Below are 22,809 nucleotides of genomic sequence, written 5' to 3'. Positions count from 1 at the left end.
TCGAGAACCTGGCAGCTATTTCTCTTGCTGGTGTTGGTACCTTCCACTGCCACTGTCCCAGCCAGCCCCTCTCAGCTCTTCTGGGTGCAACCAGGCACAAGCTCGCTCTTCCCAGCTGTTCTTTTCCACACTTCACTCCCTGGCTGCACTTCCCCAAGCAAACAATCTTCTACCTGGGACACGTATTTTTCTTGCAGGAAATATCTTTCAGATACGTGCCTTACCAGCAAAATTGTGAGGATGGACTCTCAGCTGCACCCTAAATCTGCTGGGAGCAGCGAGCAGGGATGGATAGCTGATGTAAGATTACCGCTTTCACTTTCCTAAAGCTGACACTGTGCTCACCATGTCTTCTGGACAGCCTACACTGGCAAACCCCAGCCACGCATGGCTGTTCCAGTGCTTGCTGGACCCGTCAAGAGAATTCGGTACTGGGTGTGGAGCATTTTGGAAGTCAGATTTCTGGTGCCAGACTGAGCCCAATTCCAGCATGACCCAAGCAGAACAACATTCTGTGATTCCTAAGAAAACACCCGGCCTGATACAAAACGAGAAGAATTCAAAATCCATTTGCTGCTCCTGTGACCTTAGCTTGTACCTCTTCATCATGCAGCACTGTGGCAACCCCAATATGAAAAAGAAAAAAAACAAACACACCTCTGTAATGACTTCTGAGACTGCATTTGGGAACAGTGAAGCAGAGTTCAGGGGTCACTCCTACACTGATGCCGAGTTTCCTCCCACTGGTACAGCCTCCCACTGGGGTTACTGGGATCCTGACCAGCTTCCTTCTGAAATGAGTGTCTGGGCTCCACCACTCGCTTTAAGTATCATCTAGCTTGAATCCTTCGCAAACCACTTTTTCAGAGTTTTCACTCCTGCCAAGCCTTTCTTTGTTTGTTTTAAATCAAACCAAGCTGCCCCCTCCCCTGCCTCTCTTCCCTTGCACTCCTTTTTGTTCCTGCCATGGTAGGAAGTGCCACCTTTCATTTCATGTCACTGCAAAGTTGCAGGTGAAATCTGTTAGACCACAGAGCAGCTAATGCAACAAAGGAGAAGTTCTGACTACAGAAAAGCGCCCTGCGGATTTTCATATCAGTATCTCAGGTTGACCAATTTGTAGCTTGGTTTGTGCCCTGGAGTTTCTCACTGAGAACATTACAGGGTAAATCAGGGCACGTTTTGTCCATTGCTCCTGGCCCAAAACATTTATCACGCTGGAGCCGCAGACACAGCAAACGGCACACTTTGCTCCACTTTTAACAATGAAAGCATCTACGTGTGAATCACCAGTACTACCAGCATGACCAATTTGGTTTCTACTTCAGCAGAAATCCTGTAACTAAGGAGAAGATGGGCCTAATGACTGTGCATACCGTACATATTCAGACAGTGGGTCCCTTGTGTTTTTCCCAGATACTCCTGGAATCGGAGAGTTTGAGCTGAAACAGTGCTGGAAGTGGCTTTGCAAAAATTAAAATGTCCCAGTATTCATAAAGTAGATGAGGAACAAAGCTGGTATATCATTTGCCATTTAAGAAGTCATTTACCTTGGGTATAAGGGGAAACTCTGATGGCACCAAACCGCAGACTCCCTCTCCCCTCATACCTTGCGACATTTCCCTTCGCTTGCATATTGTTAAATTATTACCCAGTGTGTTTATTTTTCAGGTTTGAATCCAATCTACAAGATAAAGTTTGATTGAAGAGATAGAACTTATAGAGGAAAAATCGTTCTCTGAAGAAGAGAAGATTTAAAGCATGTCTGTTCCCAGATTTCTTTCATTTAAGAGGTCTATTTCTGTTTATTACTTGCTAATATGTTTAAACTGCTCTAATATCTAATCTGGACATTTTAAAGATCTAGGTTGAAAAAACGATCTGTCTTCACTAGTAATGCAAATAAGATTCATAATCACAGATTCACCTCTGGCAGCACGTCCTGAAGCAGGGGCCCGCCTGGTCCCGTGGAGGCCGTGGCGGCGCCGCTGGCCCTTGCACAGCCGGGGCAGCTCCAGCACCGCTGAGGCATGGAGCTACGGCTGGGCAGGCTGTGCGGGCCTGCACGCGCTGTGCTGGGCTGCCGTTCGCTCTCTCGCTTTCATGAGAACCAAAATCCAGCCTCCTACACATCCACCACAGAGAGGAAACGCTACAGATGCAGCTGAACTGATCGTGGCTGATGGCTGAGCGGAGCAAATATAACCAGGCAAAGCCACCGGAACCGTGACTGACCTGCCACGCGAAATGGTCCCGTGGCAGATCTCCACCATTTTGGTCTTCCAGTCATGGAAGTCCTCCATCCCATGCTTATTTACCCAAGAAAACAATGCAGCTGCAGGGTCAGTTTTATCATGGCTTAAACTCTCTTCCTGCTGAGCTTAAGAAAAGACTGAGAGTACTCAAGCAATTTAGGCATGTCTTACAGTGGGGTTAGTGACTCATCTGGGTTTAGAAAAAATTCAGGGTTTTTCCTTGCTCACAGGCCTGTATTTCAAACACAGTGTTTTCTTTTGACTATTCCTGTTTTCATTTCATCTGGTTTCCATTGAGTAAAATTAGAAGCATAAAGTTTAAACTATATCGTGGACTGGTGAAACATTCAAACACACAGAGGAGTTTATATGGAATGCAGGCCATTTACTGAGACTCATTATCAGCTAAGAATCAACTAACGAAGGCTGCCAGATTAACTGTCCTCAGCCATGCAACAGTAGAACATTTTCCTTGTCTCCAGCTGGCTATCCAGGGTTTTGTTCATTCATGGATGTGGCTTATAGCACAGATTACTAGACACAGGCGGGCCGCCTTGGCTGTACTGAATGTAATCCCTAAAGAATTTTTGAACATATAAGCCTGATACTTGCTATTTCACCAGCATCAGAAACATTGCAAGGCACAGGTAAAAGAAAAAGAACACCATATCTTAGTTATAAGGGAAGAGAAAAAAGATTAAGAACAAAGCAGATTTGTTTTCAATGTACTACAAAATAAAGCAGCTTCACAGAGTTGAGACACAGCTCTTTTCAAATCCAGCTGCTAGGTCATCTTCATAGCAGGATAAATGGTTTCAGTTCACCCCCACATTCAGATGTGAGATCCTAAACCCCAGATCCAGGCCATTCACTGGGTTAAGAACACAGAAAAAGACACCAAAAAAGATTTAATCTGGAGAGACTACCCAGCATTACTGCCTTACGTTAAGCGTTGCTGTAGAAGTTATAAATACAAACTTTGAAGCAAGCTCATTTGAGGGTCTACTTCAAAATACACCAAGTTGTTAAAAGCTGCACTTGCATGCATTCTACTTAATTACTGCAGGATTCCATTAATGAAAAAAAAAATGGCTGCAAATTGGATTCATTAAGCCTTGCAGCGTGCAGAAAACTCTTACTGTTGAGAGAACTTTGTGCTGCCGCAGGTAACCACGTACCCGCTTGGGAAAGCAAAATGAAGCCACAGAAGAAACGGAACACAGCTGCCCAGGGGCTTGTTTCGGCCCTGGCAGTACCTGCCCTGCAGCCCACAGCCTGACATGGCCCCGGGACACCTCGGGAGAGTGCGCGGGGTGGCTCAGTCACTCCAGCTGCAGTGCTCCAGCTCGCAGCTCGGGGCGTTTATAGCTGGATGGGTAACCTGCCTACCTGCAATGCATCCACTGCTTCCCTGTGAACAGATGTTAGCTTATTATAAACATCTTCATAACTCGTGTGTGGAATATCAGTTTCAGTGAAAAATAAGAAGCAGGTAAAAGCCTGAGGAGTTATCGTCTCCTTTCGAAGGGCAGTAAGATTAACTGAGACCTGCCGGTAGAGCACGGTGGTTGACTGCTGCCTTGGATGGGTCTTTGCCATCAGAGCTTCAGTTTGGTACCTTTCACTAAATTCATTAGTGAATTTAGTGAAATTCATTAAAAAAGAAAAGAAAAGAGTATTTTCTGGAGCTCAAAGTAAAGATGTACTTGTCTGGGCTTTTCTGGAGGCTCTTCAGCAAAGTTCTCAGCTGACCATGCTGAAGCATTATCCCCAGCACAGGACACCAGGCTGCAACTGCCTCCTCTCACTCCTGTGACATCCCCCTCAGGCCCCGCGCTGGGGCAGGGGCAGAGCGTGCGGAGGGAGGAGCAGCAGAGACAGCGTGTGAGGGACTGACCCCAGCCCCATTCCCCGTCCCCTGCGCCGCTGGCGGGGAGCGGGGAGAGAACCCGGGAGCGAAGCTGAGCCCGGGGAGAAGGTGTTTAAGATTTAGTTTGTATTTTCTCATTATTCTATTTGATTTTTATTGGTAATAAATTACAGTAATTTCCCCGAGTCAAGACTGATTTTGCCCATGGCAGTGACTGGTGAGTGATCTCTCCCTGTCCCGTCCCACGAGCCCTTCGTTCTATTCTCTCTCCCCAGCCTGTCCAAGGCGGGCGGTGACAGGGCGGCTTTGGGGGGCACCAGCAGCCAGGGTCAGCCCACCACAGAAAGTTTGTTGGGAAAAGCGCTTTTAGCCATGTCTGAACTTGAACTGAAATTCAAAATGAAGGAGTTTTGGGTTTTTTGGGTTTTTTTTGGTTTTTTTTTCATTTGTGTCTAATAATTGGCATCAGAAACCTGGAACTGCTAGTAGTGGAAGTAGCTCTTTTACCAAAACACTGTATCATTTCTGACGTTAGCAGTATGGGAATTCACTGCAATAGCGATGTATATTCCCACGCTGCTTTCAGATTGGTTTAGCAAACATAGTGTATGAATGCTGAGCTATTACAGCAGACGTAGCTACCTCTCCTGCTCTTCTGAGAACAACAGAAAAGCTACGCAGTCAGGAAAGCAAAATCCTGTTTCCTATATGAAAAAAAGCCTCTAAAATCAGGCCTATTAACACACCATAAAAACTCTTGTCAATTAGGAAAAAGTTCTTATCTATTTGAAGAGAAAGAAGACTGTCCTCCACATTATCACACCATTAAGAATGTTATACCATGATTTTCTACATCGGAACACTTTTTTTTTTTTTTTGTATAACACCACAACACTTCTTTAAAACAGTATGACAAGTGTCATGCCTCTTAATGACACTTCGTTATCTGAGCAGCTGGCTTTTAAAACAAGACGTGGCACAAGAAACTTCAGAGGCAGAAGCAGGCTGCCAATCACGGGTACATCCCGCAGCCATCTCTCCATCTTCGTCATCACTCGCCCTTGCCCTAGTTTGCAAGAAGGCAAAGGACTGGAATCTGTTATTTTGAAGCTATCCGACAAGTCTGCTTAATATTCATGCTGTTCCCCAGGGAATCAGCTCTGAGGGATCGGCCACAGCAGCCTGCTTCTGGGCACCGCTGGGCACCGGGTCCCGGGCTGGCTGGCTCGCCTGGGCTCTGCCTGGTCATGGATTGAGAGGAGCCATGTGCAGGCATACAGCTGAACTCATTATTATATTTAAAATGTTTCAGGAACCTCAAAAACAGATTAAGTAATGCAATAATAAAACTCTCAGTGAACCTGTGCAATAAAATCCATCAACAGAGGAGATGGGTAATATAATCTCTTTAGAAAAAAAAAAATCCTCTGCTCTATGCCTGAATTACCTTGTGCACCACAAGATAGAGGATTTAGACTATGGCAACGGATTGAAATCTCTCTTCAGGGACATCCTTCTCATAATTGTACATTCATGCCTCTCTCCCCAGTAGTAGCCTAAATACAATTTACCGTTGCACACATTTTTATAGGGTTTCTGCAAATCCGCCACTTTATTACCACCCCGGTTATAAGGGGCCACACGGCAATTCCTAAGGGTTCACTAACTGAGCAAGATATTAAGCTTGAATAAAAAGAATCAAAAACGTCTATCTACAATTTATAGTTCTCTATAAAGGACCTTGGGGAACTGCAATTTGAAGGTGAAAAGTAAATGGAAAGCAGATTTCAGCTGAAAAATTCCATATGATCGATGGAGAAGACTTACAGAGAATTATCCAGAGAGGTTTTTCAGGTGTGCTACAGTTAAAAACATACAACTCCAAATTACACACAAGGCAGATGACATCCTGATGTGGATACCTCTGATTAATCAGGTCTATTCAGAGCTTGGCAACAGCTGCCTTCTTTATGCACATCTCGTGAAAGCAACCCGACTTCACACCGTTCTTCAGAGGAGAGAAAGGTCAAAAGAAGATCTGAAAACCTCTGCAGGGGCCTGCAGTACCTAACAGTTTCTCAGCTTGTCTGAGAGTTCCTGAGATCCCAAGGCGAGACCTCAGCTCCAAACCCAGCCCCAGACCACCTGGGTCTCGAGCAAACCACCAGGTTTAGCTGTGCCTCAGTTTCCCTGTTGGTGGTGCTGGGGGTGGGTGGGTTCAGTTCACTCACCGCTGTTGTGTTTTCTAAAACTGGAATAAAAAGTTACAGAAATGAAAGCTATTGGGCTTTGTCTTCCTAGATGTGTAAGAATTACATTATTAATAGGAGTAAAAAGAAGTGAAGAGTAGCTGATATGGCAGATGTATCCTCTTGCCAAAGTCGGCAGGCAGGTGTCGGAATGGGGCAGTCTGTCACGAACAACAGAGCACCTCTGAACACTTGAAAAGCAAGATTGGATGTTTTAGTGAAAGATAAACTGTCTCTAGTGCTCCAACACACTGCCACGTCTGGCTGAGTGCAGACCTCCCCTGGGGCGCATTAGGAACCAGGCAATGGAGTCACAATAAATTATCCTTGCTTCTGAAGAGATAGGCCAAACGCTCTGCTGTCTCACCTCCTTAACTGCAAAACATCCAGTGATGAGTTTGGCCCACTGAATCTATGCAATGGCATATGCCTACCGGACCGACCCTGTTCCCAAAGGCTGGCCTTCCCACCCAAGAGCGTGGTGCAACGCATGGGCCACTGCTTCAGCACAGGTCTCACGTGCTGGAGGGATGGGATGTGTCCAGACAGTGAACTTCCTGAGAAGCAAAATATTTATCTCTGAATCTTCAGCAATTTTTGAATAGCATCATAATTTCCAAAATCTGTGGAATCTGAAAACACTTGACATATGGCAATTAACCCTCTTTTCATTTCTTTTTGATTCAATTGCACAGGATAAGTATAGTAATGCATAACAGGTGGGAAAATCTGTATTTGTTTATTTTTGCTTTGAGGAGACTGAGATAAAAATTGTAGACTGTATTTGATGCTGAATCAAATGAAGACTGACTGGGTGCGTTTGGCCTGCTGTATATCCACTACTGTCACGATGTTTTTATTGGGTGTCCTCCTAAGCCTACTGCTAAGTCCAGGAATAATGGCTAAGAAACTGAGCTGTGAAGGTGACACTCTTCTTCTGCGTCTGCTGTGCCCTTCTTTATGTCGGCGCTTCGGACAGCAGCACAGCTCCACCAAGTCATGTCCCGTTATTTATGACATTTCCATTTGAGCCTTAATAAATCACGCTCAGAGACAGTGTGATTTCCCAGCTAAGGAAATGCATATAAGGAAGAGGCAGGTGCAATCAAATGTCTTGGGGGTCCACGGATGATGGGCTATTAGAGGAAGATGTGTGGGGAGGCAAGCTTGGTTTTACACTGGCTCTGCCACAGACTTTTGGTGGAGGCTGGTTTTTCTGAAATCACATTCTCTGTTGGTACCGTGTTTGTCATCCAGCCTGCCTTCCCCCTCCTCTCCCACACTCCTTCCCCACTTCAGGTATCTAGAAGGCTCTTGGCAAAGATTGTCTCTAATATGTGCTTGCATATGGCAGAACATCTATCTCGACTGAAGCAACTAGGCATTAACATGTAACACAAATAATGGACAATGATCCATCTGAACAGGCTTGATATGAAGAGCTGCTTTTGTCAAATCTGGGCCTCAGTAAAGCTTTGAAGGATAATTTCCACTAAAAATTGGATCAGCTCCATCAAGAAGAACACAAATCCCTGTTTCCTCCAGATTGTTTCACTCGATTCACTAAAATGTTTATTCTACACTCAGAAAAAAGTTGCCGGAATTTCTAAACTGCATTAAAATTAATCCTTTGCTTCTTTACAGTTGCCTTTTTCAGTGCTCCCTTTGTTCCAAGCTGGCGTTTATGGGAGCTTTCATAACCAGCAGGCAATCACATACATCCTTCCTGTTTGCAGCTTTTACTGTACTTTACACAAACGAAAAATGTGGAACAGGCCAAAGTAAATCTCAGACATCTGAGGAAGTAGAAGGTAAATGTTGCTAACATTTCCCAGCAGAAGACATAGAGTGGATAAAGACACCTAGGCTTTGAAACGGAGCTACCTTATTAACTCACTTTCTACCTTGTGAAAATAAGCACACAGGATGGCCCCGCCGGACTCCGCCATCCCCACCGTGCTCCTGAAGAACAGATCTGCTCCAGAGGGACCGTTCCAGCGCCAGGACAGCCGCCTTACAAAGGGAAGTGGGAACTAGCGCACAGAAATCCCATGCCAGGTTGGAACAGCATCAGCCGTGGCAACCAGGAAAGGACAGGGCTTGCCCTATACCATTTATAAAAAATTAACACATAAAATACCAGAAGCCTCCCCTCCCTGCAGTGCCTGGCCTGGCCCATATCAGGCTCTAATTCCAACTGAGTTTTAATTAAGGACTCTTTCCAGTGCATACCTCAAGAATAGCTTATTTTCGAGGTAACGGTCACTGAGAAAAATGCGCAGTGGCCAGTGACACTTTTCTGCCCCTTTACTTCATACAGGGGGAACAGATCCGAGGAACGAGCAGCGCGTCACGGCACCGGCCGATGAGCGCCCTTCTCCGCCAGCCGACTCTGAAAACAGACACCTCTGCAGCAAACAGCGCGGGACGGTTAACAAACCCTTATTACTTTTTGTGAACCTGCATCTCATCAAAATTTAAACAGACATGTTGTCACACTTCAGGAACATCCTACTTCCTGCCAAGGAGACAGCAAATTGCTGCTTAACGTTCTCCAGCGGTATTTGCTATAGCCCCAGAAGCTCGCTCACCGCGGTCCCTGCTACACTACAAATTACACTCATTTTTCAACAGCCGTGTATCTGAAAACAGACGGGGCTCAGGTGTTTGTACTACAATGTCATGAAAAAAACCTGCAAGTGCACTGATAAAATAGGCCTTGTCTACATGAACGTTGGACTTTGCTAGCCCCGGTGCAGCTGTGCTGCTACTGAAAACGGTACAAAATATCCAAGTGTACATGGGCCTTCGAGGAAAAATGAAGCTGTATGGTTTTATGCATTTATCTGATACACACCAGTGGGGAAGGGCAGTCTAATTGCTACAGCCTGAACAGAGGAAATATTTTTAGTCGCATCCTTATCTGTCTGTCTACCAGCCCACCTATCTAGCTGGTGATGCAGCAGGACCAGAAAGCGCTCTGCCATTTGTTCTTCCCCAAGCTCGGGCTAGGTGCCGCACCAACTTCTCACCAAAGACTCCTGCTGCTCCAAAGCTAAAGCAGCAGCAGCAGCGATCACCCCACCCAGGTTGCAGCAGCTTTGGAAGCGGAGCCAAAGGCAGAGTCCTGCTCCTCTGACAGACCCGCCGCCAGCGAGCTATGGCGAGGGCTGGCGCCATGCACTCCGGTCTCACAGCAAGGGTCACTCCCTGCAGTCCCTCTCCAGCAATGCACAGGGTTTGCTGTCACACACCTACTGCTGGACCATCAGCCCCTGGTTGGCAACATGCTTTACTCTCTTTGCAGGAGGAGTATGATGCTTTTAATAGGGAAAATAACAGCTAAAGTGTCTTTGCAGCGATTGGGGAATAACAATAATGAATATATGTATGAAACTTCGAACAGTCGCAATGGATTAGAGACAGTCCTTTGCCAAGAAGGCTGCAACTAGTATGAAATGCAGCCTAGATGCTCTTCTTGGTGTTTATTGCTTGAATGAATGATGTTCATAAGGCTTCCCATAGCCGCACAGAGTACTGATTGATATCAGTGCCATGCTACACAGGTCAATAAATAAGAGAATTTCTCTATTACCACAATGATTCATGAAAGTGATTACTCCCACTTTGACTCGCTTTCCAAAAAAATCTGCATGCAGCAATACACTTGCCAAATGCTCCTTGTGTGCTCTTGGTGAGCATCCTGAAACCGCCGCAGACACAGTTCTACGAAACAGGACTGGAAATACTGGGGAACATCAAGGACACGGAGCTGATACAGTCTCTGACGTAGCTAAGAGCAATTTCCACACTGCGAGACCGACCAGGAACAGAGGTACAGCAACGTGTAACAGCTTCGCGCTCTCACAGCTCCTGCCACGAGGAATACGGCAAGATGGGATAAAGTCAAGTGCTGCCCGGGAGCTTCAGGCTCCCCCTCCAGCCCTGCTTCAGGTTTCACTGGGGAAGGACCCTCCTGCAGCTGTAACACCCACCTGCCCACCGCACCCTGCCCCTGTCCCTTTCTCTCACACAGACACACTCGCTTTTACTTTCCTTTTTCCTGCTGGCAGGAGACACCTTATCTAGAAGGTTATGCATTACTGTGAAACATTTGCTTTTGAAGTACTGAGTGGCTTTTAGACTCTGGCATTCTGAACTTTCAGGGAGGAAGAATGTTACTCTCACAACAAACTTTGAAGTCTGTTTCCTGAAAGCATTAACTGTTTACTCTCTTCTTCCCTTTCTTGACCACTTAAAGCTCCTCTAGAGTAAACACAGTCCTCACACCCAAAAAACCTTATCGCCCAGGTATCCAATAACCTCTCAAACACCAGAAATCAATGCAACTATTTAAAAAACATGGGAGTCTGAGACAGGCATGAGACCACAGCTGCCACGGAGGCTACAGCTCCCTGGTCACATACTTCTCATTTACACTATGTGAATGTGGTATCTTTCACTATTCAGGTGTGTACTGCACAAGAAGAAAAAGCCATCACCAAATAGTCCTCTGTTTCCAAATCTCCTCAACACATGCAAATCTGGGTTCTTCAGCATTCTTTCAAGGGCAAGCATTTTGGTTTCTAATCCTCACCTTTGCCTCTCAGGTTTTTAGCAAAAGCTTAGCTGTACGTTTAAAAACTACAACGGCAAAAAAGGACCACATCAAAGAAATCTTTGGTTGTATTTGTGTATTCTACCACTTCCAAAAAACTAGGTCACAATTTCATATTCAGTTACACAATCACCAAATCCAGCAATGACTAGAGAAGAACCTGATCCTGTAATTTATTCTATTCCAAACAGAAGTTTGGGAGAACAAAGATTTGGCCTGATAACTCCCCCCATTTAATGTAACTCTTTGTCAGGAAAACAGAAACAAAAGCAAGTTCTTTGTGTTAGGCTGCGTTGCCGATTTAAATACCTTTGAAAAGACTTCTGTGGTTGAGTGACCTGGGCTGGCTACGTGCCCAAAACAACCAACCTCCGTTTAAGAACAGTGTGCTTTTAATCTGATAAACTTACATCCTGGTCTTAATGGGTAAGACCCATTTGCAAAATCTGTCTTCTTTTTCATTAAAGAAACAAAATTTCTGAGTAGTGTCAGATTGTTTAATTAAAACTGGCAATTTGAATGATATTAATGTCAACAAACTTAAACCCCCAAAACTCCACCCAACAGAGACAGTGGAATTTTGTCAGTGAGTCACTCTTCCCTCCTTAGTAGCAATTAAAATATATATTGATTTTTTGCAGTAAAACACATTCAAAGCAAGTGTTAATAAACATTTCTCGGCTCCTGCTTCAACCCGATCATCTGCTTCTCGTTATCCTTCTAAGAAACAGGAGGAAGAAACTTGCTCAACTCACTGAAAAGAAATGGATTTTGCGTAACTGTAACTTCATGAGAAAAGCAGTGACACAACCACCCTGAGGAAGCCTGGCTGATGATGTAAACCAGGCAGCTTCAAAGCACAACACTCCTTCTAACGCTGCAGCAAAGGTCTGAGCTGAGAAACTCATCGAAAAAGGTGCACCAGGAGAGCACAGCAGAGAAGACGTAAGCACACCTTGCTCATACTCATTCTCCTTTTTTCCACAACTGGACTCAATGAGAATCTATTGGGAAAACGTATCCTGTACCCAAGAGTTCCCTCTCTAATGCCTTGGTCTTAAGAGTACGCTCCTTCCACATGTGTATTTTGACAACGCTACTATACCATTTTCCCTGGGAAAGCTTAGGAGAACATTCTGTGCCTTCTTTTTGCTCCCACCCTTTCCAGGAAAAGAGACCCCCAGTAATCTCACAGCTTTTGAGTCCATGCTTGCCCTCCACATTTGAGTGGAATCCCTACTGATGATTCAGGAGCTTCAGAAGACAGAAACTAGAATTACGTATCTTTTCATATGCTGGACCAAGGGCTTCTTTGCTGTAAGCCAAAGCTAGGGCCACCACAATTATAAGCTAGTCTCTGTTGTTTCAAAATTTTCTTCACTGGGTTTGAAGAGATTTATTGGTAATATAATTGGTTTTACTCCTGACAAATAGAGAACTTACAAAAAGAAACAGCGGGACAGTAATGCTGGACAAATTCAGAAATCCAGTGTAAGATGTTGAGCCACCGCTGCGGATGAAATATGAAGAAAAGGAGAAAGAAAAAGGTGGATTTGCACCATCCTGAAGAAAGGCTGGATACAGCTGTGATACGCCGGGAAAGGAGGCCAAGAGATACCTGTCCAGCTGCTCTCCCAAAGGAGTCACTCGGGGCGCTCCCTGCCCCAGCTGCTGGCCTAGCTGCTGTGGTACATCACTGCTCAAAGTTGTCTGATCCAGACCAGATGATGTGAACTGGTCAAACACAAGCTACTGGGCTCACTACCAGATCAAAAGACTAAAATTACCTGGCTTGGGTAACACCATAATGTATGGCTGAAGGAACTGGTTCCATCTGGCCCTAAAACCTACTTTCTTCTGAAAGAATATTCAGCTTTGCTACGTTGGCTTAAAGCGCTGTAAAGCTTTTAGCCACATGTATTTGATCACCTGCAGCCTGGCCGAGAGGTGGTTGCTCAGCATCGCTCATCCACACGTCCTCCCTGTGCTCAGCCTGCTTGGCACCCACGCACCTCCCGTTTCACACCTCCGTGGCTGCTCTCTGCACCTCAAGGACCACTTTCATCCTGAAATTTAAACATTGTTTTGAGAAACCAGGACATGAAAGAATGGTACAAAAAATTGGTTTGAGGAATCAGAATTTTACATTTGCAAATTCTGCGTTGACTTGCCTTGTTTTTCCTAAAAAGTTGTCCCTTCTGCCCTGCGAACGTGCTTTTCCTAGAATGAGACTTAGAGGGCTCCTTCCTTTTGAAGAACGCCACCGCCACCAATACTGGCTGATGTCTGACACTCCTTTGCAAGGCAACGGGCTCTTTCCCCACAACAACTAATTACTGCATGTCAGGCTCTGCTGCGCTCGGGCTCGGCTGGCCTCTGGCCTAGAAGCTGCACTCTTGCTTCCTGGCTGCCATTTGGCATGTATTCCCTATTTTTGTTTTAACTCTTTTTCCTTTCTTAGAAGATTTTCCAGGCTGGGAAATTCTACAGGAGGCTGCCCCCAGTGCTCGGCTGCCAGCAGGGAGGTTTGCCAGCCTGGCACTGGCAGGATGAGAACTGGAGGTTTCTGCTCCCTCCTGCCCATGCAGCTCTTGCTCCCAGCTCTGCCTGGGCACTGCTCAAAGGCGCTGAGAATCCGTGCTGCCTCTGCTTCCCCCCCTTCCCTCACGGAACAACTGGGACTTCTGCCTTAAAGGAATTTGGCTATTCCTTTCAGTGACAGCAGCACACAGACTGCAAGGCACAAGGGAAAAGCACAGCCAAGAAAGATGGGACACATTCTCACCCCTGCACTAATACAATTAAGTTAACGACGATGGCTCCTGCCCCGAAGAGGCACTTGAAGACGCATCACCACTGAATGAGCCCAGTCTCAAGAAGGTGGAAATAAACCCCAAAGGTCCCCACAGTGTCACATGCCTCTATCATTTGACCTTCAAAGCTGCCCCCACTTTGCCATTTTCGCTGAGACAGAAAGCTTGGAAACTTCACACATGAATGGCTTTCTCTTCACGTGAAAGGTCTACGTACAAGAAGGTAAAATCTGGGGTGAAACAGAGGCAGCGCCGAAGGACGCAGACAGGAGGGAAGGGAAGGCGGGCTGCAGTGGCACTGCTGTTGTGTAGCTCACAGAACAGACAGCACATTAGGCATGAAGCGTACAGCACTCAGAAAAACCCAAGTAATATAAAATACTGGAGCTTGTCCCTTTGGCAAGAGAACTTACTGTAAGAACATCAAACTCTTGCATATGACACTAAGTTTCCATACAATTTTGAATCGAGTTCAAAGTCTTGGATCTTATTGCTACAGCACTCCCCGCCTTACATCCAAGTTATCTAAGAGATTATTGAGTGTTCTGGGATGACAAAGAGAATGTTGACATATTTACAGTTAGCTTTTCTGTAACATTTAAGATACAGAATTAATGTCTGGTATCCACAGACAATGCGCATGATATAGACACTGGAAAAAGAAGGTATTTGCTCATTTGCTCCTTAGACCTTTTGCTGCAAGCATTCACAATATAAATAGAAGCTACAAATATTATCTCACTCCCAATACAATTATTTATGTTCCCCTACACAGCCTAATAACAAACATATTTCTTTTCTGGGAAGAGAGATCTCAAGTGGTTTAAGGACTATGCTGCTTTTATCAGAATGGCAGAATGAACCGCAGCCCTGTCACAGCACAGACCCAGTCAGAATAACCCTGTGGGTTATTAGAGGAGTTATAAATACGTTTAGACCACAGAAAATCCATGTCTGCACCTATTTTTTTATTTTGGAAGGAGAGAAATCTGACAACCACTTTCCAAGACCCAGATCAGAGCTGGGTTTTCTTTGCTTCCCTGCCACCAAGCCAACACAGGAGAGCTGTGTCCATCATCAGGAGGGTCTCGCGCTGGGGACAGGGTAGTTCACCGCCTCTGCTTCCAGCATGAGACCATGGCACCTCTGCCCTGTGCCTCCCAACACGCTCACGGTTGAAGAATTTCCTTTGGGAAAACCCTGGGGAAGTACTGTTGGCCCTTGTGCCTACTGCTCCCTGGGAAGGGGATCTCCTCCACAGAGGTGAAATTTCCACCTCCTGCACGCACAGTAGGAGAACTGGACCAACCTACAACAGCCAGGTGGGCACCTCATGCCCCTACATGTGGTGGCATTAGAAGAAGGCATTTGCCTGACTATGTGCTGTTTCTACCAGCTCAGCACGGTACTGTAAGTATTGCCACACATGAAGCAAATATTGTGTTTTCTGCCTAAGCCACGATCCGTCTCCAATCTTGTTTTAACTGTACATGTGTGGGATGCAAGAGAATTTAAAAGAAATTTCTTAAAGCTTTTTTTCTTTTCTCAAAAAAATGCCAAAACAAAGAAATGCAAACACTAACAGTTTGACAGTCCAGAATAACCCTCCAGTTTGGCATCAGACTTAATGGAAGAGAAAACATAAGGAAACATTTTCATTTTGAAGCTCCCAAGGGACTCTTCCAAACAATACAAAGAAAAAACATTTCAGAAGTGCCAAAAATCAGGGGAGTGCTCCATTTAGTTATTTTTATGGTCAGTCACTGATCATGCTGATATTTGACTTTGGCTCTGAAATCTTAGCTGTGTTAAAATAAAGATAATACACAACTCACTCAGGGTAAATCCACAGACAAACTGAGACGTCCACAGGACTTGAACAGAACTACAGACTGTTGCCACCTCCAAATGCTGACAGGAATTTGTAGGGGTTTTTTTATGTTTTTACCTTACAGTTTACTAGGACAGCAAATAACTTTCCATATTTCATTCCATGCAGTGGATTGTTTTCTGTTAGATTTCCACAGGACTTGGTATGCAAGTACCTAAACCACTCTTTCAGTACAAGAGGATATCTGCATTTATATATTTAAACTATCATGACTGTTATCACAAATTTTAAGAGTCTCAGTGATATCAAAAGGCTTTCAATCAAAGCACAGGGTGCTAAAAAATACAAGAAATAAAGGCAAGTGCCCAAATAAAAAAACCTTCCAGCCTTTCCATATGTTCCTTCAGACTATGGCAATTATGTATCTTCAGACAGCAGCCAACACTGCAATCACCTTTAGGGTATCAGCAGCCTCACTCACTCAAGCCTCTACAAACACCCAGCCTGTGCAGTGCCTGGGAAAGCTATTGACTCTTGGATGATATCCAAAAGTCCCTCCAAACAAACTCTGCAGAGCCCACGGGCTTAATGGATTACGGAGGCAACATGTGTCACAGCAAATGTGCTCTCTCATAGCACCTGGTCACGTATTATAGAAAAATCACCATTTCTACTGTATTTTTGTTCCTTGGCGCAATGGGGAAAACCTACCAATTCTCGATTAGTGACCACCCACTGAACAGAACACTCACAGTTGCACACTCCTCGTGGACGACTTCAGGAGTTGAGCTCCATTCTGAATTTACAACATTCCCCAGATGAAGTATCTCATGGTATCTCACCGCCTGTATCTGGGTTTATCTGATGCTGCCAAATTTCCTCCTCCAATCCCGTCTATCTCTTTTCTCACTGGCCTCCGTATTAATGAGACTGAGGTAACAGATTGTGGCATGTCAACATGCTGAGCTGACATCCTGCTGCCCCCTCCGTGTCTGTCTGACTTCTAAGCTTTTTCTTTCCATTTCCTTTCTGGATTATGTGTAACATGCACTGTAGTCCAGGAATGCCTCTTGCTTTGGCTGCCTTGTCTCTCTTTTTGGCATGCTCACGGAGCCAGAGGGAATCTTGCTAAGGCTGGCTAAGTCACGTGCTTGCCCTTTAATGAACATTAAAAAGAAAGCAGAATCTATGCTATTTTGATGTTTCTATTAATACAGGCCACAAGAAAGCTCAGGTTCCTGCTACAAAGATCACAGAAAAACAAAGGCATTTGTAGCCGTTGATACATAGAAGGGCTTGATCATATTGCAAAGAAAAAAACAATTATTAGGCAATACAAGGCACGTGCTTTTTATTTAAATTTGTTCAGTACAGCAGTTCGGTAAATTTTACTGCCAGTTTCTGGCATTCCTGAACCTCCTCTTGAATGACCTTTAATTAAGACTATTTTCACTCACTGAACTCAAGGTGATCAGCACAACGGAAACACATCCTTGGAAAGTCACCTTATGGGATACATCTTGAGGTTGGGAGCTGAAACGGTGATGTTCTTCCACAACCCTTCCCTTGCCCTCTCTTGGACCCAACAAAGGTGGAGGATGCTTGTGGATTTAGAACTCGTCTTTCTGCAGATGTCCCCCCCAGCAGGGTCTCCTGGAGAACAACAGGGGCAGGTGCAAAGCCCAGGGGCAGACAAAGAGAGGGAAGGCCAGCAGCCAGGGTACTGCAATTTCACGTTCAGCTACAAGCATGCCTGGGAAACTAAAACTCAGGTTCTCGAGCAGTGATATGCTATGTCAAAAAAAAGCAACCACCAAACCAGAAATGACGGTGTTCAGTTGGAGTGACCTTTGCAAGAAATCTAGGGAAAAAGAAAAGAGCAGGATCTTTCCTTCCTAGGGAGGATTGTGAATCGTCTCCCAACTGCACTCCTGAGCGTGAATCAATTTTCTTCCAGTCGATAACTAGCGCAAAGGTTCTAACCTTCATTTGTGCTCCAAATACTCAATCGGGGATGTAGAACACATACCAATTAAGCAATTCAGCTAAAATAAGAAGGCCGTGAACCAACATCGTTGCTGCAGCTGCCCCTGAGGGATCGAGGGTTAGCAGCTTGGGGAAAAGGTAATTTATTGAGCTTAATACTCTGCGAAATGTTCTCATGATAATAAGATTGTAAGATCGTTTTAATATCTGAAGTCATGTTGAAAAGGTCATTTCTCACTTTTTACGCTTACCTAAGTCATGTAAATTAGAGCTACTCAAACAGAGTTGAGGATGTTTGCAGCCTAAGTTTTTCTATATTTTTGGATGACAGAGAAAAATGTCAGTAATCCCAAGTGGGGGACACAACCAGGCAGCGCCCGTGAGGTTTAGAACAGCAGCATGAACGGATGCAACTGCTTGCTGTGCATTAGGCCAGCATTTCATCTTTGCCCTAGTAGATTGTACTCAGACTTTTTTCCTCCTTTTTAATGTTGTGATTTGGAGAATGTTAAAAAAATATTTCAAGCAAACTACATGTAATCTGAAGGGGGGGGGGGGGGGGGGGGGGGATACAGCTGATGTATTTGCCAGAAGTTTTATAACCCAGGAAAATGGGGCACTGGCAATTTCACAAAGTACTTGCCTGTTTTCCAACATGCTTTTTTCCATAAGAGAGTATTAACTTGGAGATGTTTTTTCTTTTCTTTCCTTTCCCCGCCCCCCCCCCCCCCCCCCCCCAAAATGCTTTCTAGGCAGAAACTTTGTGGACTTTGCCTCCACATCTCCCAGCCAACATTCCTAAATCACAACGTGCAGCTGCCCTTGCTATTGCAGCCTTGGAACCTCTATTTGGCAGAGCACCAGCCTCATGCCAAGATGTGATGTTTCTGCGATGTGCGCAATTACCCAACAGGGATGGAACTGAGATCCCCAAACGCATTTCACTGAGGCCCCTGAATCATATTTGAAACCAAGTCTTCAAAATTTATAACAGCATTAGGCTATCTAGGCCCTTAGTTTGTTTCATGTTTTGAAGCTTCAAATCCATCACACAACTGAGCTAAATGAGGGCATTATTCAGAGCAGCAATGCATTTTATCCCATTTAGTCTAGAAGACAGACGTCCCCTCCTGCTCTCTTTTCTTAACAAGTTCCAGCATATTCTCCCCTCCTCATCTTTCAGGTACCCCAACAGTGCCAACTCTTCTGTACCACAGCCACTATAAAGAACCACCCTCCCTGGAAGGCCTCTTCTGCTGTCCCCCCCCTCCTAATAATGTTCCCGTCTCCTCCCTCCCGAAGCACTGCCCCGTCCGTGACTCCTCACGGGCCAGACTGTCAGCTTTTCAGAGGAAAAGCCGTCTCTCTTTTTCTGCTTGGCAGTGTGCTCCAAAGGTGCTATGCGAACGATTTATTGTAACAGATTGTGGCCCAGAGTAATTTAATAGACTGTAAACCCCAGCTCAGGAGAGCTGGCGATCCAGCATTTACAAAGCATGCCACGCTTGTATTTTTCAATACATAATACATAAATCTCTCTGTTGCTGTGGCTCTGTTTTCAGATTTGCTGGGTTTTGCCTGTGAAAATGTTCCGTCTATTTATCAGCTTGATCTTCTCTGTCAGCCTTTATCATCCCTTACAGTCTTTCTGAAAACTCCCTGAAACAGAGACACTGAGGCAGCTGCCAAACCGTGTCACAGCCTTCCTTCCGAGGTGGGACTCTCTGCAGAGGCCCGAACTGCCACCACGACAAGACTGTCACCCTGATTACTACACTAGCAATAACAACACTGAGAGCATCAAGCCGAACACCACTCTATCACAGCAGAAGAGCTAGGAGGAAGAAGAAATGTCTGCACGCTTGCCTTTTGGCTTCCTTGGTTTGGTCCAAAGAGTTGAGGGGAGGGTGCTTGAAAAAACAAGAATCCCACCCCATCATTTGTGTGACATCTAGGTGATGCACTGACAACAACTCTTCCACCTAACTCTGCACCCCATTGCAGTCTCTCTGGATTCATTACTAGATGGCCACATCTAACAAGAAGCCTTCCAGGAACTTCACGGATCCCCATTAGAGCCCTTGGTCGACAAAACGCTAGTGCCAGCTTCCAGGTAACAAAACCCCCAGCTCCGTCAGTGCTCATGTTTTTTCTCAAGCTCCATTTTGGTAAGGAACACATGGCATCCAGCTAGAAAGTTTTTCCACTATGAACTAGGCTTTCAAGGAAGGTGATTCACAAATGAACAAGGGAAAATACAGCCCTGAAAAACAGAGGAAGTGGAGTAGCAACAAAGCTCCTGAGCAAGGATCTGTCACTCAGCCAACGGATTACAGGTTAAACCTGAAACCTGCCTTTCACTTGGTTTGAGATGTGTGTGAGCATGTGCATTTGCATGATCATCAAAGGCAAAAACCACAAGAAACTTCACTTTCGAAGACTGTCTTCACTGGAGGGGTTCCAGTTTGGATGCTGCCTGCTGCTAATAGACTAGCACACCAAGAGAGACAGAAAGCGCCCAACCTGCCGAGCGCTGGCGCTTACCGGGTTGTCTCCCCCTCTCAGCGGCTACTGAGCAAGTGAAGTTTCCAAAACACAAGCAGAACTTACGCAACTGTGAAACAATAAATCAAGTTTGCCTCACTTCGGCAGCAGTCTGCTTTACAAATTTGCACCCCGTTCGGGATGGATGCAGCTGTATGTATTTCATGCACAGAAGCAAACAGCGCTTACCGGGAAACCCGCAGTCCACTCACTACAGCATGTGCCAGACGCTGCAGCCTGCATATTAATAGATGATAAATTGCTATTTGGTAGAAATAAATATTTTACATAGAGCTTAATATATGTTCATAAAAAAAGGCTGAAAGTTGTTAATCCCAGGCATGTATACCTTCAGCCAATGTTAAAAATTCCAGCACACTTTTGGAGGAGCCAGTATTTCATTGTAGACTGGAAAAATCTCTGCAAAATGGAAAAATAACTTTCAAAGTACATGAATAGTACAAATTATAGAATACATTTTCTGCAATTCTCCAAAACTTATCTGGAATGCTACTTAAAAAAATGGCAAGGGTATAAGATTAAATGGAAAAAATTACATACCTTTCACACGTGTTTTTTTAAAGTCAGCATTTTTGTAGGGAGTTTTGCAGCATACATAATAAAAGTGCAGCACAGAGACAAGGTATTTCAAATAGCCTCAATTTTTTCATTAAGATCACTCATTCAGTTTTCCTCTAATTCTTTTCATAACAGCAGCCAGTCTTTTTCCTGAGTTTTTGTAGGTTTTTTTAGGGTCAAATGTCTCAAGAAATAAAAACAGTAAGTGATGGTCTAGTGGACTTACCGCAGTCAACAAAAAAGGAGTATTTATTCCTTAATTATTGACTTCAAGAAATGCCAGGTCTGTAAGTCTTAAGAGACAATCAACACAGAATTCATCCAGCTAGCGCAACTCCATGCGCCCATGTCCTAAATCTGGGCAGTCCTTCCTTTTGCTCCAGCCGTACTCACGATCAATGCAATCACCGTGCCACTGTCAGCCGGTATTTGGGATGCTAGAAACTCCCGGCCAGACCACAGCTAACCACTGCGATGTTTCAGTCTCTTCTACTGCAGCAGTATGCACGTGGCAGACTTCTGGGCGTTGTTGACATATGGGCTTTAAATGAAAGCACCCCCAGCCCAGCCCCCCGTGATACCCTGCTCCCAGGGGGCCACCTGCAGCCGACCTGCGAGGTTGGAAGGACCAGCCTGCTGCTCTCCCACAGGCCAGCAAGCCCATCACTAGCTGATGGCAGTAGAGTGCAGCCAAGAAAGCAACCATAGATAGTGCTGAATCTGGAAAACGCGCTGCATAAAAGCGGTTAACTTCATATATTTAACCAGATCAAAGATTTCTAACTTAAGCTTTCTACGCACCAAGCTTCGCAGCTGTTCCCTTTATCAGCTCGCTAGGAAAAAGTCTCTGTGGATTGGTGCCATTCTTCGTAAAACCTCAATTGCTCTGCAATAAAAGAGGTCTAATTTTTACAGTAAAGTTCTGCTTATATTTAGTATCAACATTTGACCACAAGTGCCAAATATAAAAGTTACTGGGACTCACTTTAATTGCGTTTTGTGCTCTCTTTGTAAGTCAAATCCTTCAGCCTTACTCAGTGCATGCTCGGGCAACTATGACATTTGCTTCTACCAGCAAATATTTAACGTCCCTTCAGTGTGGAAATCCAGCATCAACTCCATTGCTTTAGCTTGGAACCAAAATGTCCTCCACATGTACAAATCTATATTTAATATTAAACTACAAGGGTAATATTCTACATCACTTGTCCTTTTAAAATCTTCTCTAAAGCAAAAATAAATCTAAAAAATACACACCAATTCCTTTCTCTCCTGCTCTCCTCCTTTTGAGGAGTTCTCAAAGCCAATTAAGACATCAGTAAACAGTCAGGCCCAGCAATGCAAGAAAGAGCACCGTGGAGCACCTACAGCACTACTACAACTGCTCGTTAGAGCAAAAGGCTGTAATCCCAATTAAGGATGCTCACTATTTAAGCAGTGCAAGCAATTGCAGTCCTTCTGGCATTCAAGGCTCCGTGTGCCCCTGGCAGGGATGAAGGTGCTGTGATCCTGTTTGGGAGTGCAAGTCAAGCCTCCAATAGTTGGGTGCAAACAGACTTTCCACGAACTTTTTCCAGTATTTAGTTGAACTACTTGTGTTAAAGCTGGGAGGAACATTTTCTGCTAAGCGCTTCATTTGCAGGCCCATCTCTTGCCCAAATACCTGAAGTAGTACAGCAATAGTTTCAGGTTAATGCACATCTTGGTTAAATAAACCAGTTTTCCAGGCTGCTAGGTTTTCATTTACATTTCTGGTAGATTAGTCTGAGCTATGGAACTGAACACCACGTACGCTGGGAAATGGGAAGAGGTAAATTAGTCCTTTCTTGTGCAACTTCCCACCTAAGAGCCACCTGGCCCCACCAGGTCCCAGCCCTGCCCTGCCCATGAACCCCTCTACTCTGTGGGGGGAGAGAGGCGAGAGCAGTGCTGGGGTCAGCACATCAGCTCCGCTGGCTGGGGCCGGACACAAACCACCCTTTACCATTGAATGTAGGTGCTGGCCTCAGCTTAGTAAGATACACTTGGGGCACTTCACTTGGGGCTTTAACTGGGGTGTTTACT

The 22,809-nt window shown here is 45.0% G+C and overlaps 1 protein-coding gene across 26 annotated transcripts in view; it reads right to left on the bottom strand.

Moving 5' to 3' along the window:
* Positions 1-22,809, bottom strand: part of FBRSL1 (fibrosin like 1) — a 547,946-nt gene that overhangs the window by 205,763 nt on the left and 319,374 nt on the right. The window contains exon 1 of one of the 26 annotated variants that reach the window (XM_055795629.1): positions 1,928-2,263. The exons of 24 other annotated variants lie outside the window; for them this stretch is intronic. In XM_055795629.1, coding sequence (XP_055651604.1) covers positions 1,928-2,032 — 105 coding nt within the window. In that variant the 5' untranslated portion in view covers positions 2,033-2,263. Of the gene's footprint in view, positions 1-1,927; positions 2,264-22,809 lie in introns of those variants that run through there. One more of the 26 variants, XM_055795631.1, reaches the window with a different exon arrangement.

The sequence above is a fragment of the Falco peregrinus genome, chromosome 2 (assembly GCF_023634155.1).
Source record: "Falco peregrinus isolate bFalPer1 chromosome 2, bFalPer1.pri, whole genome shotgun sequence".
Taxonomy (NCBI): domain Eukaryota; kingdom Metazoa; phylum Chordata; class Aves; order Falconiformes; family Falconidae; genus Falco; species Falco peregrinus.
This window is presented reverse-complemented; position numbering and strand designations above follow the sequence as displayed.